Below are 18,845 nucleotides of genomic sequence, written 5' to 3' on the forward strand. Positions count from 1 at the left end.
GAAACCGAGTGGGTTAGGGTTAGGGTCGAAAAATTTTAGCCCGAAAAATAAAAAAACCGACTAGCCCGAACCGAAAATAACCCGAAACCGAATGGGTTGGCCCAAAACCGAGTGGGTTGGCCCGATTGACATCCCTAATTATGAGTATTATGAGTATTTAGAGTTGTTTAATTAATTTTTGTCCCCCCAAACAGCTCAACCGACTTGTATTTCTTTCATCTAAATATATTTGGGCTTGGGCCCATTAAAAGTCAAAAGTAGCGGCTGTATTTTGAGAACTTATAAATACAATATTTTGAAGAAATGAAGACTGGTCGGAAGATAAACTAGATATATAGTTATTTAATTTTTATTTTTTTTACATCTTACTATCTTTAAACAATGTTTTATGATATAGTATTCTTAACATTAAAGTATTTTTTATGTTTATGTTTGTGAGATTATATTTTCGTACCCCCAATTTAAAAATCCTGGATCCGCTACTGCAGGCAAGTTATATTTGCAAATCAAGTTTTGGTTAGTAAGCCCACGTTTGTGAATGCATGCAAGAATATTTTGTTTGGGTATTACATGTTTAGCAATCGAGTTGTCCCAGGAGCAATTCAAGGTGGGTACACAAGGAAAGTTTATGCATGGGTTGATTCAGCCGGGTCCCTCATGTCTAACACCCAAGTAACATCGAACATAGTTAAAATGTGCTCTTTTCAAGAGCCCAGGCTCAACATCTTAAGTTTTTAGATTTATTGTAACTGTTTTCTTAAGGTGTTGCTATAATTCCTAAGTATGCATGCGATTCACTATATTTAAATACAAGAGAGCATTAACTTTACTGGGTGCATTAGTACTTAGCCCACATTTATTCAAATAATTTCATAATAATAGGGAATGTGGCGGTGGTGCTCTTTTTGGAACTGGACTGCGATCATTTGGACGGTGATCGGGTTATGTTTCGATGGAATACAATTCATCTTGATTGGGTCAACCATCAATATTTTCCTTGAAAACATCATTTATTATTTTGGATGTCTTGCATGGCAGTTTGAACAATTGAGTTTCTTCATGCGCTCAATCCCTTGAATTCCGCACCTAAAATTTGAAATAAGTAGAGCGATTAAATTATATTAATCAACTCATTTAAGTAAGATAATTTGGCTAAGCTTATTTCAAAGAGCTTATAAGCTCTTGGAACTTATAAGATGTTTCAAGAGCTTATAAGATATAATTTTTAAGAGCTTATAAGTTGTCAAAGTGTTTGGATAATTGAGCTTATAAGCTAGAGAGATAATTTTTTTGCTAGAGAAAGAAAATATTTTTTGAGAGAGAGAAAATCGAAGAAAAATAACTTGAATGATATATGATGAAAATAATAAATTATAGTTGAAAAATATTTGTAAAAAGATTGTTGCATATGAGATTATAAAAAAATAAGTTGGGGTAGACGAACTTATTTTTTGGGGAGCTTATTTTTTGAGCTTATAAGCTGTTTAAGAGCTTATTTTGCCAAATACTTTAAAGGAGCTTATAAGAACACCCTCTTAAACTAACTTGTCTTAATCAAGAACAGAGTATATGTGTCAGCCCTATAAAAGTCGAATTATTTCAGTCTACTTCAATGATGAATGGACAACTTGATTTCTTTTATTGTTGAGAGATCTCTTATCACCATCTTCTTTTCTCCCTTCCTCTATTTCTATTTTTGTTGTTTGGTCTGTGCTCAAATTAAAATTGTCCATTTTATGAAATGTAAAATATTGCTGGCTTTGAATTTTTTAGGTGGAAAGTTTGAACTTTTTTTACTATCGTTTGTCAAAGCGAATTATGTCTATGTTTCTATAATATGTTTGGCATCAATTATTTGATGAAATTTTTATTATATTTAAAGGCAGCTGATCTTTTTTTGTCTATGAATGATCTCTCATTTTTTACATTATCACATTTATTTGCATTGTTTAATTTTTAATACCAGCAGCAACTACAACAATAATATGATGAAAAATTTAATTAAATTTATTAAGATATTTGAGCTAGATATATATATATATATATATATATATATAGTCAAATTATTAAAGAAAATATTTGGCTTAAAATTCAAATTAAAAATTATTAACATAACCATTCATTCACTAAATTAGAAATACACTTAAAACACTTAAAACAGCTAATTCAACAATAATGTGTCTTTGAAAAGTAAGCCTTGTTTCTTTACATTAAGAGCAACAATTTTCTAAAAAAAAATAACACAACGTGAATTCAAACGCAAAATCTTCGACTTCAAACATTTATGATATTATTACTAGGCCAGCAAACAGACGTACACATACTCAAAAAAAGGGCAAACCTTGTATTTATTTTTATTTTTGTAAATAAATGAACAAGTAAATTTAAAGATTAGTATAACGATTAATTCAAATCGAGCGCTTTAACTATATTATTATTAGACCAACACAAATAAATTTGAATCATTGAGATCCGTACCAAGAAATAATCGTTGGCGTTACAAAACCAAATAACACGCATTATAGCCACGAGAATTATCACAATATTTAAAGGTTAAAAAATGGGAAACGCCCACAATAAGTCGATAATACAACATTTAAATTTTAAGCAAACACCTAAATTCCCTATCAAATCATCACACTCAAAGACTATATGGCACATTTTATTTTTTTTTCTCCTGTGAGTTCCCATCATCTATAAGGGAAACAACATGAATTTCTCTGGCTACAAATAAATTACAGAATCAACATCCTAAACAAAGCATCGACACTTTCCTAACAAAACTTGTGGAACTTGTGGATTGGATCTCTTCCCACTAGAACCCTTAAAAAGAATTTCACAACTCCATAACCCAATATGCCAACCAAAAAAATCGGAATCTAAATTCAGACCAACCACTTCTTCTATACCCCGCCCTGCAAGATGAGTACGGAAGTTCAAATAAGCACATCCTCGTATAGAAAACCAACGATGATACTGCACGAAACCAGTCCATAAGCACAGCCAAAATGGATCCCCAGCTGAAAATGCCTCCACAATAATTGGAGTATATTTAAATCAATGACTAGAAAGTAATGGCATAGCGAATCTTGCAAGAAGGCATACAAGGAAAGCTCTCCAGCACAAGGATCATTGTGGTTGATACTTCCGCAGCTTCTCCTTCACAGGTTGTTCCAAAGCGGACATGCATTGTTCCCATGCTCCGTCCTTGAGCATCTGGCAATATTTCAAGTAATTAGTGAGTATTCGTTCATTCATTCTTCCTCGAATTGGGCAGAATTATTAAACACATCCTCTCTCCAGCCAAGCATACTATCCAAATTCTAGGTTGGAATTTAGTCCTGACTAGTGGTGTAATTGATCAAACAGACCAAATTCAATTACTAAATTGTTTACCTAAATTGAAGCTAGATGTTAAAATTTTCATGCTAACCAATTTTTCAACCAGTGGCATTGAGAATCATGAAATAATATTTCTATATTTATTAACAAGAAGATAAAGTCCTCCAAGTCTTCAGTTCTGGATCCAATCCCATGAGTTTTAGGCCTTCGTTTTATTCACCAGGTCAGTGATATAACACTTGTAATGTTTTTAATTTTAAAACAGGATTCTATATAAATATATTCTGATCAATACAGCATGGCAATTAATCAACAAACCTAAAAGAAAGGAAATAATCTAGGATAGAAAATTCAAACTTTCAATATGTTACTCACTTGTTTATACCCATGCAACACCTGGCATACTTCATTGTGTAGGTCCTCACTCCTTATTTCCTGGGAACACAACATAACATAACATAAGAAACAGGACTTATCGCATATTCCACATAAAGAAATTAGTAATAGTTTGCTGATGCATCACTTACATGCCAACTTGCAATTGCCTTGCACATGAAGACAAGGGAATTTAAAGCCCCAGATGGATTTGCTTTAACCTGAAACCCGTTGATAACATGCTGTCAAATCATATGCTATAAAGGAAGTCGCTGTCAGAATACCATGGGATGAGCATATGACAACATAAACTTCTTACCATTGCACACAAACCTCTGAAAGCATCTTCCTTCTCTATGTCATCTCGTATCCTAAATTTATTCCAGGGAAAAGGTTACTAAACTAACATCGAAATGGAGAAAACTAACATAATCATGACACATATTCAAATTAACCAACTTTTTTCCTGCATAGGTTAGGAGTGCAAGACAGACTAGTATTTTGATTTAAAACATGTCGGCAGAATAAGGTCCCAGACCAACAATTAAATGTTCTAACTCTCATTTTGCAAATATATTATTGGCCTTTACCCCACCCTATCTAATGATGCATTAGATGCAATTAAATTAATCCTTAGCTATTCTTATTACATTGAAACCTCAAGTCTCACATTTTGATGAAGAAAATTCAAATAATAAAAAGAATCATGGGTACAAATGAAGAGAAAACTTACGTGGACAAAGCAATACACCATGACTGCATGAAATGCTCCATGTGTGGTGAGACAAGCTCTGGACAAACCCATGCAAGTCTTCCAAGCGTAATGGCTGTATTCTCAATGAGTGATTTGTTGAGGACCTGACGTATCAGTATAAGCAGCATGAGAAGAGCAATTAGACATGCTTTCCCACTATAATATCACTGGTTCCAGGGAATTAAAACTGAACAGATTGGCTAATCAACTTTATGAACCTTGGCAGTTGTGTACCACATTCTTCCTTGATGAACTACTTTGTAAATAATATTGAACATTAATGAAGCATCTTAGTATTTCTTCTAAATCATTTGATGGATTCCAAACCACATTCCACATCTTAAGCAAGTAGCATGCCTAGACTAGGTATTAGTCTTCTAAATCATTTGTAATGCCTACATCATTTGAGCAACAATGCAAGAACATATATGATTAGGTGAGAAGTTGATTTATTAGGTATGGTAGAAAATTGCTCTTACTTTCACGGAAAGTGTGAACTTCCAAAAAAAGGATCATTTTCTTTGAATCTGACTGTCAAGATCCATTAAATAGTAAACATCCCCATCTGAATTCTTATTAAAATAAATCATAAACTCAACTCCTTTCAAGATATAGAAGTAGTCGAGAAAAATTAGCAATAGAATGTAAAGCTACCCACATCCAGAAGGCAGACTATAACTTCAAGCAAGCATATTAGAAGTCCAACAAAAGAAAGAATCCAGGATGGGTGGTTACCTCAGGATGTTGCAGTATTAGGACCAAGGATGATACTACAGTCAGAACTACTGGAGACATCTCCTTGCGAACCTGAAGTTTAAAGTTTCAACCAACAAACATAAACCTCGTATAAGAAATGAGAAGAGTAAATTCTTGATGCCAAGGTAATAGGGTCTGTTTTGCTATTCATGGCAACTTGCTTAGACCAGGTTCACACACAAAGGAAATGAGTAATATAGACTAGAACACAGGAGAAACTGTGAAACTAAGGAAGCACTGGAACTCGATATATTTTGGACAGAACCTTCAACAAAACACTTAAAAAAAACAAATGCATCGGAAAGGATCTAAATGCTTGCACAGTAAAAGTTCAAATAATTTGTGCATGCAGAAACATGCTAGTGCAATTACTTTCTCTTGAAAAGCAAAAAGTTGCACTGCAAGGCTTCATGGATCACTTTGCTGTCAATAGATATCAGCAATCATTTCGCATGAATATGATGGCATCTCACAATTACTTTTTTATCTGACAAAATATCATATCCAGGAATGTTTGTGAATAAATTAAGAGATTCTGAATCATATTCAGACCTAGGAGATTATTCACATTTCTCAATTGTTTACAATATACACAAGATAAGGCTTGACACTCAGCAAGAAGAATGATACCTTTATTGCTAGTTCTCCAATGGCCCAGCATGCATTATTGGCAACAGATACTGTTTCCTTCAGCTTTGTGAGGTTCTGATGAGAGTGAAAGGTAATTGAACCATGAGAAAGAAAGATATAATAGAACTATAGCCAATGATTCAGATAAATGATTCTACTTACCAATTGCTTAGCAGAAACATCAAGGAACTCAGCTAATCGTGGATGTAAATGAACTGGACAGACCTAATAATATCATCAAAGACAACCCTTAAACGGACTCCCCAGCTAGGTAACTAGTTGAACCAACACTGAAAATTAATCATTCTCAACTTACTCTAGCAAGGTCCCCCAGCAGTGCAAAAGCACTTTGCCTGATATCATAAGCATCATCCATACAACATTGCAGCAGCAAGTCCCGTAAATTACTTTGAGAAACCTAAAGAGATAGAAACGTGAAGAGTAAGAACAATATTATGAAATTGTGAAACGACAACATAAAATAAACAAGATTACAGATGTATTAAACTCATAAACATACTTTTATGTATTCTTAAAGTTAGCATCCAGAATTTGTAACTTAAGCAAGTATAAGCCAAAGTTTGCCAGCAGTATCAAAGAGTATCAAAGTAGCTACTTTGCAATAAAATGCTTATGCAATAAAAAATCAATGAAAAGCATAGAATGCTATATCACTAGCATCACATTGTATCCTTAATACCCTAGATTATCTCCCATTTTCACATTTAAAAGTACCTCCTACTGTACTCCATAAAGAACACAACATGATCAAATACAGTAGAGTGCAAGGGGCATCACACAATCAAGAATTCAGCAGATGTAAATTTGCAAAACAAGATGAGTATATGTGACATGGTGCTGCATCACATCATAAGCCATTATCAGGAAGGAGAAAAGTACCAAACTCTCTATGCCAGGACCAAGACCCTCAGTAAGTCCTGAGAGAAGATCCAAACAGCAAACTATGAACTCTTTATCATACTGTGTGCCAGCTGAAATAGGATCAACCTGCATGGAGAAAAGCAATTCTTAGTATATTGATTGCAAGAAGAAGGAAAAAAGAAGAAATTTTTACCAATTACCTAAAAGTAGAAAGAGATTATGGGCAGAATTAATTAAATGTAAAAAAGTCGAGGTGATTAAAAGGTATCCATTCTATCAAACTGAAATGCATCAGGCACATTCTCACCATTATATTATATATTTGCACATTTTAGAAGTGAAAGAACCAAATAGCTCAATTCCTTGGGCTCTACAGACAATTCGTATATGTGTGTTGTGTGATCTCATGCACAATAGAAGAACGTGGAAAAAAGCAACAAATCTAACAAAACCACAACAAACTATTCAAGTAATTAGTACTCCCTCCATCCCATTATTGTTGACCTATTTCGTTTGGGCACGGGTATTTAGGATAATAAGATTGTAGTGTAAAAGTGTGTAAAGGTGTGTGGGGCCATATTGTTTATAGTGCAAAATCATTACCAAAAATGGAAACAGGCCAATACTAATGAGATACCCCAAAAAGGAAAACAGACCAACAATAATGGGACAGAGGGAGTAATTACTAAGTAGCAAGATACTTGAGCTAGTGACCCAGTAAACAGCTATATTATTAATTCAAACCTTGGCTAGTTGTTGAGTCTGGATGATGCTTATGCACCTCTGATACACGGGCTGAGCAAACTGAGAAAATCCAGTACCCAGTGCCTGAAAGAGACCATGCTATTCAGTTTCTCTTCCACTATCTTGTCTCAGATATATTCACAACATTCAACTCATATCGTTTGCCCTGTCTGCACAGCAATAATTGGAAAAATTCAAACATATGTTTGCAAAGAGATTGCAATTTTACCTGTGCTATTGATGTAAAGCATTCCAGCAGTGGGAAAAGATCTTTGTCAGTGTTTGAAAGCTGCTGCCACTTTGCAATCAGTGGGGGCATCAAGATTTCAAGATATTTAGGCTGCAATAATATTAACAACTTGTCCTTAGAATGCTGAACAAGGGGGAAGAATTGTATAAATTATAGAAAACAAATACTGATGAACAAAACACAGTAAAAAAAGTTACCAAAAATATGTTCAGAACAAATTATTTTCCTTCAATGGTGATGAACAAAGACATTCAGACAGAAATAACACAATTGTAGTGAGCAATCATGCACAATACATACCTGATTCAGTTCCCCTCCAACAGCATCTGCTAATGTTCCTAGAGCATCATATACAATTCTGAGATTCCTTCTCTGTGAACAAAAGAAGGCTTGTGAAAAAGAAATAAAGTAGAAGGGAGCTAAATAGGCACTGGGAAAGTTACAAGTGTATTTGCCTAATAAGAAGTTCTGAAGCTTCAAGCAACATAACAAGAATAAAGAACATTCGGAAGATGCACACAAATTAACCTGATATTTCCCAAAGGCCCACATTAAGTGTTGCAGAATGATGTCCAATCGTGGTACCAACTCTTCTGCAGCTTCCTGCAAATATTAAAAGAAAAAAGCAAGAAAGATCAGTATATAAATCAATAGGAACTATAATGTGAATCCATTTACTTAAGTCTAAAAGCTTCTTGAAAGATAAAGGTAGGAAATAGAGACCTCTTCAAGTGTTGCAAAAGCCGAACAAGCGGCTTCTTGAACCCTCTTATTATCATCCAATAATCTCCGTAGTAAACCCGTCAAAACTTTGTCAAACTGATCATGACCTTCTCGATGAGCAGTACCCTACAACAATTGCCAATAGAGTTCAATTTACATACAATGAAAAGAAGGGGGAGGGTGAATATAAACTAGATAATCTCATCAGGAGCAACAAATGAGCATAAAACCAATTAAGACAAAACAGAAAGCAATAAAATATGCTAATAACTTGAAAAAAAACAATAGACAGCTGAGAATCTGGAGCCAATCTACTGTAACAAAAGGCTGAACAGATGATAATTACATGCGTGTGTGATTATCAAAGCGATGAGCAAAGTGAAAAGCCTCACATGGAAATATTTTTCCCCAGTTATAACAATAATGCCCAAAACACTGTCCATTCCAGGAAAAGAGAGAGATTTCCCAATATGAAAGCAAACCAACTTGAAGATACTTTGTAACTGTAGGTGGAAAGCAAGGACTTACGATAAATTACCTGAACAATATACTTGCTGAAACGTGATAATGTCCAACAAGAGATGCTCCTTATGAGAGGATACTTGTCATCTAAGAGAGGAACAAGAAATGCAATAATCTGCAAAAGAATATAAGACAAGCATATATCCCAGAAAATCAGATTGGAAAAAATTATACTGGTCATTATAGATTGAACTTCTGAATACAACAAAATGATGAACCAGACCACATTAAAGGGATCAGTTACAAGTAAACAAAGTAAACAACAGAACCAACCAGGATGATAATACACATTCAAGACCCATTGGGTAAGAGATTTATCACAGGACGAGAAATAGACAGATAGACCGCATGCATTGAAATTAGCATGAAAGGCGGAAGATGATATAATTGAAATTACAAGCCAGAGAATAAAAATTAACTTCCAAAATATAGAAGCAAAACATTGGCCATAGTGGCAATTTAGAAGCCTTTTGGTGTAAGATCATCCTGATTCCTGATAATGTGCTTCGTCTGTTTATGTAATGCTACACATATTTCCACTGCTTTAGGTCAGGTATCAACTAATCCTGATAAAATGAAATTACACTAAACACCCGTGTGACTTCCATTCACAACAGTACTTCTGTCATGTCTCCCATCCCAAAAACCTCTTACGAATCAAAGGGGGGACTGTTTCAACTCCATGTAGGAATGGTAATAACATACATATGAGTCCTCTGGACCTGAATGCTGAAGCCTCTCGCCAAAGCCTCTTGCATGCAAGGTCATTTCAAACCAAAAATTACAATGCTATAATCAAATGCCGTAAAGGAAAAATTAGAGAAATAGAATTTTCCATTATAAACACCTAATGGCTGGGGTGATTATCAAGTGAATAAAATGAACAAAGGATCGATCTATTTATCATTTACCAACGGAAAGAATTAGAAATCATGCAAATTAACCTCAGACAAGAAAGCACAAGGAATTAACTCTTCATAGACTAGATAAATTGCATTCCTAACTTGTGAATGCAATTTATCTAGTCTTCATAGACTAGAAATTGGGAATTAGCGTTGTGGTAGAATTGTGAATCACATCGCTAGAAAGTCTGTTTGGTGTCTAATGTTCATTCTTGTCCGAAATCTTAAGATTTATCTGGTGATATAAAAATCATATGTTCCATAGATTAAATTTTATGAGGTGTTCAGGCCCAATGCCCCCGTTCTTTATTGCACTTCTCTTAGTCGCCTTCAAAACAATAAAACATATAATACAGAAGTAGAATATCAAAGTGACTTCAACTATTTATCATCATCATCTAGGAGAAAGTCTTTCATTCGCATCCCCAATTTCTCTCTTTTTTGACACCAACTGTCATTGGATGCTTTAAATTATTGCTAGCCAAAATTATGGCCTTATCCTTCTTTTATCTGCAGCTTAACTATTATTATGTCTAAGTTTGTTTATGGAAACATAATGTGTGCTTAGAATTCAGAGAAAGCATGGATGCTGGAGGCTGACTATCGAAGACCCCACATAAAGATAAGCAAAGTGACGACAAATCTTATATAAATTGGGCAGGCAACTTGAAATCTTATATAAAGTGGTTAAGTATCAATAAGGAAAGCAGTAAGCACATATACTCTGATACTAACAAGTTTTCACAGGGTGCACGTCCTTACAAGAAATAGTATTGAAAGCTACATCGACAATTTGACATAATCATAGTTGTAATTATAAACCATGCAAACCTCAAGAGAACTCTAGAAATTCTAAGATTTAATTACGATCATCCAGGTTGGTCATTAAACAAAAGTTTTGGAAAATTTCTGTGTATTTAACGAAATGCTCATCAAATAATAGTCCCAATATTATCACAATAAAAATTTCTAAAACAAAATATTACAATATGAAGCATTCTGCTGGAAATATATTCTACTGAGATTTGGCACTATTTCTCTACTTTTTATCTAACAGATGAGATGTTACTAGCACTGAATAAACTGCAAACATGCTCAGTGGAACATGAATGCTTAGGAGGTTTAGGGAAGAGACAGACATGAGAGAAGAGGTTAAAACATGTTCCTGTCTCTTTATTGTTTAGCTGGGACCAGAGAAAAAAATAGTAAAACCATCAATATGGAGAATCCAACTGCATTTGACCAGGTTTCTAATGAGCTTACTAGAGTGTAAAGGGAAAAAATATCTTTCCACCCTATTCAGGGCACAAGTCATACAAAAACAATGCAAATAAAACAAAATTATAATGGAAAGCAGGTTGACCAGGCTTTAAGTGTAATCCAGCATAGATTGGCAGAGCAGTAGAAACAAGAAAGGGGGAAATGTAAATGCTACTGCATGAGGGACTCCAACAAATGCATCTTTATGTTAGCTGACAAACAACGAATAACTCTTGGTAGACAAAACATGATGAATACAACAGCAATAAAGAGCAAGTTAAACTCGTGATAAAAGACCATAGAAACAAAGAATTTTTATGGTAGTCGACAATCAACGAATAACTCTTGGTAGACAAAACATGACGAATACAATAACAGCAATAAAGAGCAAGTTAAACTCTGGATAAAAGACCATAGAATCAAAGAACTTTCCAGTTGCAGAACAAGCACCTATATGTTAAAAAGATAATTAGCCATCTTCATATATTTTTTTTGTTAAGGAGACATAAATTTTGAAAGATCGCATGCATGACGGTGGACTCGAACCTCAGACTTTTATTCATTAACCACTCTACCACTAGACCAACACATACACACCGCCATCTGCATATTTGATAAGCCAATGTGTCATATAGAAGTGTGTCACTTAAAAATTACCTGAGATAAATGTGGATAGAGGCCATTAATGCATCCCTCGCCTATTGCACCAAGGGCTAAAACGGCAGCTTCCCTATCTTTCCAGGCTTCATCACCGGTAGCAGTCAACTTTGCCTGCAAAGAAACCCAACCACGAATTCTTCAAAATTGAGCTACAGCAAATATGTACACATCAATAGAAGAAAAACGAAGGCAGAAGTATCCATCCACTGTATTCTTCTCATGCCACGTTATGTTTCTCATCAGCTTCCATCAATAATGGATACAAATTTAACTTTCTACTTCTCATTCAGCATAACATTAGTGCATCCAAAGGATCATTAAATTGAAAACTTCAGTCTGAGTCCACCTATTTGTACTGTTAATAAGCAACTGCCACACTTTGAATCTTCATAAACTTTTACAGGTTTATACATCGAAAGTGCATATAGTATACCAGTAAAAATGACTTAAAAACTAGAACAATGACATTTTTCATATATTAAGTCGTCAAGCATAGAATGTGTCGTGCTATGTTGCTCGGACTCTCCTAAAATGGGAGAGTACCCGTGTCCTTCGGGTACGACACGGATCCGGGTGCGGGATACGCACCGGGTTCTTCATATTTTGTGCGGACTCGGCGGTGGAAAGAAGGAGAGAGTAATTTTTTTTCTCTGTGGTGAAGAAGGTGAACTAAGGCAAAAGTGAATGTGATAAAACAGTACAGTTGTCTATCACTATTCTAATAAAATATTATTAATTAAGTGTGAGGCAAATTAGTGTGGTGTGCAGGAGGTATACAGCTGTATATCATTTATTCTAAAATATATTAGGATATTCTAGTACTATATCAACTAATCTACTCCCTCCGTCCCAAACGAAATGACCTATTTCTTTTCGGCACGAAGATTAAGAAATATGTATAAAGTAGATAAAGTGGGTTGGTGGAAATTATTTAACTATTAAGTATAGAGAGAGAGTGTATTGCCAAAAAAGGAAACATGACATTTCGTTTGGGACAACCCAAAAAGGAAAACATGACATTTCGTTTAGGACGGAGGGAGTATTAAATATTAATTTATATACAAATTAGTGAATTACCCATTATCTAAATTCTAGAAGTCAGTTCGTCACTTACCTTAGCTATCCCAAAGCCGCCAATTTATCCAGCTTTAGTGATTTAGAATAGAAGGACTATCTGCTGATAAAGCTCCTTATTTTATAGTTTGATGATGTATTTATGTATTTTCTTGCAAATTATTATCTATAAAATGTTTTTCTATTGTCTACTAAAGAATTATCTTTTTATTTATCAAACGTATCCCCACACCCGTGTCCTAATTTCGGATCCTTTTTAGCCGTGTCCACGTATCTTAAGTTTAGAAAAATTAAGAGTCCGACACATATCCCCGCACCCGTGTCCGACACCCGCACCCGAGTCCGAGCAACATAGGTGTCGTGTACACCTGCACAATGGGCATCGCTACTACGATCTTACTCTTTAATTAATCTATTATTTTTCCATGACGTGTAACATGTATTTACTATTATTGTCAAACAAGGTGTGAACAAAAATCAAGCTCTACACACATTTCGAACAACCATTAGTTTCTTAGTAGTCAGGGTAATGCAACATTTTCAAAAGCCTCCTCTATATAAACATTATTTGGCAAGGGATTACATCTAGCAAACTCCATCAGGATTTATTTTTTCCTTTTTAAAAAAAAAATCTTTAACCATCTACACCCTAGGAGATTCCAACAAGGATGGAAGGGAGAGTAATTTAGAAGAAAAGGCAAAACAAGAACGGCACAAATACAGAACTTCAATTACCAAACATCATCACCTGCACAATAGGCATCAAGGTGGGCAAGATCTCATCTCCAAACACATTGGACAGGAAGTCTAGGGCAGCTGCACTGCATTTACGTAAGTTCCAAACATTTACGATATCATCATCCTGAAATCACAAGAAAGATAGCACCCACTTAAAATACTAAACAAAAGACTTGAAAAGGGCAAAATTATAAATATGAAGAAATGATGCAATACTGATGAATCTGTATCATTATTTAGAGTAGAAGGGTGAGGAAACCAATTCCAGTCCAAATGGTACTACATGATAGCAATCCCGATTCCCCCAAACCGAACAGCCCCTCATATTATTTTCTATAGCTATCATATTAGTTAGTAGTTGGATTACAGGATTAGTATTTGCAGGTCAAGGTGATGTTCAGAGTCCTACGTTTGTGCTATTATTATTATCTAAGTGGTATGGTTGGAGTAATTTACATTCACATCAGAAAACCAGAAAACAGTTAATTTGACAGCTTTCTTGGGCAGGCTACTTAACAGCCTGATAATTTTATTTTCCTTCAATTTCCTTTCAGTTCAACACATCAGTTTGATCCCATTCTCATTTTCTCTCAATTAACCCTTGACTCTGTCCCTACCATCAAAGAACCAATAAGAAATGTCATAATTACCTCATCTTCCACATCCTCTGATCCATGAAAGCGGGATGCATGAAAACGAGGCTTCAGATCCTGCAAATTAATTAATTGCTGAGGAACATGTATAAAATCAAAATGATATATCCTAATCAAACAGTATGAATTGCAATATAACCTGCTCTCTGTCTGGAAGAGATCCATCCTCCTGCAAAAAGAGATACAGTGAACAGAAAACAAACAGCAGTAATTTCAATAAATCAATTAAATAAAGGGTTGAGAAAATAATTACAAAAAGAAAAAAATATTAATAACCTCAGCTTCAACAATAGATTCATCATCATCAGAATATGCCATGTTTGAAAGCAAAATCTGTAGAAGTAGGGTGACATATTAATGAAAAGAATAGGTAAAGTAAGTTATTAGATAAAGAGGACTGCAATCAAGCATGAATCATACTGGAATAAGACGTGGTAAAAACTCTCTCAAGTTTTCAGGAGGCAATTCAGCTTCACAATAAGCAGACCTGTCAAGCAAAAGCTAGCTACTTAACTACAAAGATAGATCTCAACATCCAAAAGAGTTAAAACCTCAGAGGTGACAGAAAGACAAAAGCAAATGAGGAATCCCAAACATCAGAAACAGCAGATGCATTTGAAACAAATGGAAGAACTCTAGTTCCTGTATTTATATGCAAGAGATGAAGAGAACTTATACTACTAACAATATAGCTAGAACAGTTAACATGAATTACTATGTGTCATGCACTACAGGAAATCTTGTCATGCAGACAATAATTCCGGAAACCAAAACTATTTTAGACAGTTGAACTTCAAAATCTTCAAAAGCAATTATTAAGATTTTATGAAAATAATTTGCCTATAACTAAGAACTAAAATTTCAGCAACCAGAGAGAATCTCCTCAAGAAAGTGAGAAAAACAACCACATAGATTGCAGGACCACCTATTCAAAGTGTAAAGACATAATCCAAAAATTAAATACATATCTTACTTCACCTTGCTTTTCCCTTTCGAACCCAACAGAAATACTGATTTACAGTTGAATAAAAGTAATCTAACAAAACATCCAAACTTAACGAAAATATGAACTTTCCAGAAGATTTAATTCATGATCAAAGAAGACTTATACAGCGATCATTAATTGAAGTTGCAGAATTCTTTAGTTGTGATACAGAATAGCCCAACATTTCGCAATAAAACCAAACTTGGAAATAAATCTAAAGGACAACAAAGCAAATCATGTTAAGCCATACACAATTCCTCAATGGTCAGTATTGAGATAAATAATATATCTTGAGAGCAACTATGTACCAAAATTCACAGGCCTCTAGAGCCACTTCATCATCTTGGTCTTTGTTGACTACCAACATATACTCGATGACGTTCCTTAAATGTGGCTGCAGTATAAGTTTGAAATGTTATCAGGAACACCAGCATAAACATTTTGTTAGTAACACGGATCAGATATACAAGGTCAAAATCAACAAGGTATTAGTAATTAAAAATTTGAAGATTAAGGACAGTTTAAACTATAAATCTTTACATGCATTCGAAATGTCTACAAATGAATTACACACCTCCAATACAGCAGAACGAACTTCAATTAGCTGAACAAACGCAGCACACACCTGTCAAGCAAAAGTGCAGGAAAACTCCAATTATTTGATAGATATTAATTAAAAAATGGATAGCCTCAGCATAATTTATGAGCTCCCAAGAATTGGTGCACCATGAAACACATTTCTAACAAACCATATAATATAGAATGGGTCTTTCACCTCAACAAATCTATGCTCAATTAATGTGAAAAAATACACAAAAAAAGGTCTAAGTATAGAACATGACATGCAAAAATTAAGACAAGGACAAGGGAAAGAAATGCAATAGGCAGGCAATGACAGATCACATCAGCTAAATCAGAAACAATCAAACATTATAGAAGAAATAGAAAGACACAACATTTACACAACCAATGTCTGTACGATTGTTTTATATTATTAAATCCTTTGGCACATATCCACACATCATTGGCATCCAATTAGAACAATTCAGAAATAAAAACAAATAAAAGAATTTCTTACCAGCTTCCGCACCTCCGAAGTTGGATCATTAGCAAGAAGAAACAAACCTTGCAAATATTTATCCATAGACACATATAGAACCTGCACATCAAATTTATAACAGCTGAAAAAGTAGCTAGACAGACACATAAAAAACTAATGTTTCCAAGTTCAATTGAGCTGCACTCACGGTAGGCATTAGCATAACATACTGATTCACCGAACCCAAGGCAAGCTTTCGTAGTGTTGCATGTGGTGACTGGAAGAGCTGTTTTTGCACAAATTACATAAGACAATGTGAATCTTGATATCATAGGTTAAGTGTTGGTGGACTTAGAAGGGAGGGGCGGCAACAAAAGCATATCATGTGAACCTGAAGGAATCTAGGAACAAAAGCATTAATGGGCCGCTCAGATAATCCAGAAATGTCAGAATCAAGCACTTGGGGAACATCTTCACAAATCTGCATTGAAAGACATATTAGAGCATTTTGAATGTACAGATCTACATATTCAGCCTGAAAATTCTTTTCTCAAAACAAGTTATTGAGTCAAAAGGGTGAGATTCCTCATCCCAAAATAAGAATGCTAAAGATTATATAAAGATTGTACAGAACTGTACAAAATATATGCAGCTCTTTTGTCTTTCACTGCAAGAAGAATAGTTTGAGAACAGACAAGGGAAACCAACTTGAAAAGTATTACTACCATACCATGAGAAAAACTCCCAACATAATATCTTGCATTAACCCTTTTTGCATCTTATTGGAGCTAAGAGATACAGAATAATAAAGTTTGCTTATTCAGATATGGAAAAACAATGGAACAAACAAAAATGATACAAAGACGAGTCTCAGATTCTGAGATTCATAAACAGCCACAATAATCAAGAAATTATACCTTAGACAAAGCATCCATAGCTCCTTCCATGTGATTGACATCATTACTATCTAAACACTTTACAAGCGCATGTAGCAATTCCGGCCACTCAGCAACTCCCCCAATCTGAACAAAAGTACTAATAATGGTCCCAGCTGTAGACCTAATTTGTTTATCAGCTGCTCCCACACAAGGTAACAACTCCATCTTTATATATCGTTGGTTTGAAAGCGGCATGGTTTTCAATGCACTTCTAAGGTTGTTTTTCAGCAGCAGGCCTGCTGCTTGCCTAACTTCAACTGAGATCCCCTGTTGTATTACATTTACGTATAAGTACATTGGCTAAGACAACACAAATTCAACACCAAAGGCTCATAGGACACGATATTTTAGTATTAGCAGTTGTTCAACCAATGCCAGCTAGCCAAAAGTTCTCACTATTGGACCTCACTGCACAGAAGTTGTCTGAATAAGCAATTGGTATCACCTTCCATTTTCACAGTATTATCTTGTCAGTTTAAAAGAAAGGACTTCTACTTCCGCAACATCTTCCCTTAAAGGTATTTTCAGTTAAACTTTCTTTTATTTTGTTCGACTTAGTAGCACAACTTGCTGAAGTAACGGACGATAACAAATTATAACAAACTAACCTTAAGTTACTATGCTCAATCTAAATGCCCACCAGATTATGCACTAACTAAAATAGAACATTGAAGAACTACAACAGGTCAAGTCTTAGCATTATCCTATAACCGATGAATCCGGAAAACACTAACTGGTAGAATGCAAAAAAACAGCCTTTTTCATAATCTCATACTATTATCCACCGAAACTTAATCAGTTCCATCTTTAACTGGACCGAACAAGTAACAGCAGTCATTAGCACAATTCAGCCACCAATCACAACAAATTCAAAACCAAAGTGAATATTCAGAGTTGAGAAACAAATCAACCTCCGCTCGCGCGAAAATGAAGGCGAGATAATTATTGAAATCGGGGAACTGAGAGTAGTGCTCCAGCTTCTGCCAAACCATCGACTTGTCATCGGCGGTGGGAGCCATCTGCTGCTCTAGAAGCCCACAGATCTCCCTCAGTCCGTCCTCCTGCGGCACCCACGCCGCCACTTCGCCACCGCCGCCACCGGACGTCATATTTACTACTTTAATTCCGTTTACCAAAAGAAATAAAAAGGAATTAAAAACTGAAAAAAAGTGATCGACGCGATGTTTGGACACGAAGCTAGAGAGAGAAAGAAGAGAAGCAGAACCAACGATGAATTTGAAGGCTCTGTTCCGGGGAAGAAGAAGAAGAAGACTGAAATTTTACAGAGAAAGATTTGGGTTTTTTCGGGCTTTGAAGAGGCGGGATCCGATGCGGGCGGGTGTTGCCTATGCTGTGGGGGAGAGCCAATAAGGGAGTTGCTTAGGTAAATTTGAAAGGGGGCCCGGGAGATAGTGGGCGGTGAATAGCGGGGAACAAAAAAACCAGCCCCAGTTGGCTTACTTTTTGGAATAAAGGTCCGGGCGATTTTCAGATTAATTTTCCACCCAAATCATACACTACTCATGCTTCTCCAAATATTATGATTGAAAATGAAAATTACAATTTCTTTAGATGTTATTCACAATGAATGAGATATGAGTAGAATTTGTGTTCCTTA

The 18,845-nt window shown here is 35.2% G+C and overlaps 1 protein-coding gene across 3 annotated transcripts; it reads right to left on the minus strand.

Annotated features, from left to right (window-relative positions):
* Positions 1–2,534: 2,534 nt before the first annotated feature.
* On the minus strand, positions 2,535–18,626 carry LOC130994667 (transportin-1). 3 transcript variants are annotated; one of them, XM_057919741.1, is made up of 30 exons: positions 18,139–18,626; positions 17,207–17,494; positions 16,681–16,770; positions 16,498–16,575; positions 16,329–16,409; positions 15,825–15,875; positions 15,559–15,644; positions 14,686–14,752; positions 14,542–14,598; positions 14,405–14,434; positions 14,263–14,322; positions 13,623–13,736; positions 11,798–11,911; positions 8,995–9,093; positions 8,457–8,582; positions 8,262–8,336; positions 8,034–8,105; positions 7,713–7,823; positions 7,484–7,567; positions 6,758–6,865; positions 6,174–6,275; positions 6,020–6,082; positions 5,858–5,932; positions 5,207–5,278; positions 4,451–4,575; positions 4,037–4,088; positions 3,870–3,938; positions 3,718–3,777; positions 3,106–3,216; positions 2,535–2,915 (listed from the first exon to the last, which is right to left on the minus strand). In XM_057919741.1, the coding sequence occupies exons 1-29, from the start codon at positions 18,334–18,336 to the stop codon at positions 3,130–3,132; spliced, it is 2,694 nt and encodes an 897-aa protein (XP_057775724.1). In that variant the 5' UTR covers positions 18,337–18,626; the 3' UTR covers positions 2,535–2,915; positions 3,106–3,129. The 3 variants fall into 3 exon arrangements, with proteins under 3 accessions (XP_057775724.1, XP_057775723.1, XP_057775722.1); XM_057919740.1 differs by having other exon boundaries at positions 2,535–3,020; XM_057919739.1 differs by having other exon boundaries at positions 2,535–3,216.
* Between the last annotated feature and the right edge of the window lie 219 nt (positions 18,627–18,845).

The sequence above is a fragment of the Salvia miltiorrhiza genome, chromosome 7 (genome assembly GCF_028751815.1).
Source record: "Salvia miltiorrhiza cultivar Shanhuang (shh) chromosome 7, IMPLAD_Smil_shh, whole genome shotgun sequence".
Lineage (NCBI taxonomy): Eukaryota > Viridiplantae > Streptophyta > Magnoliopsida > Lamiales > Lamiaceae > Salvia > Salvia miltiorrhiza.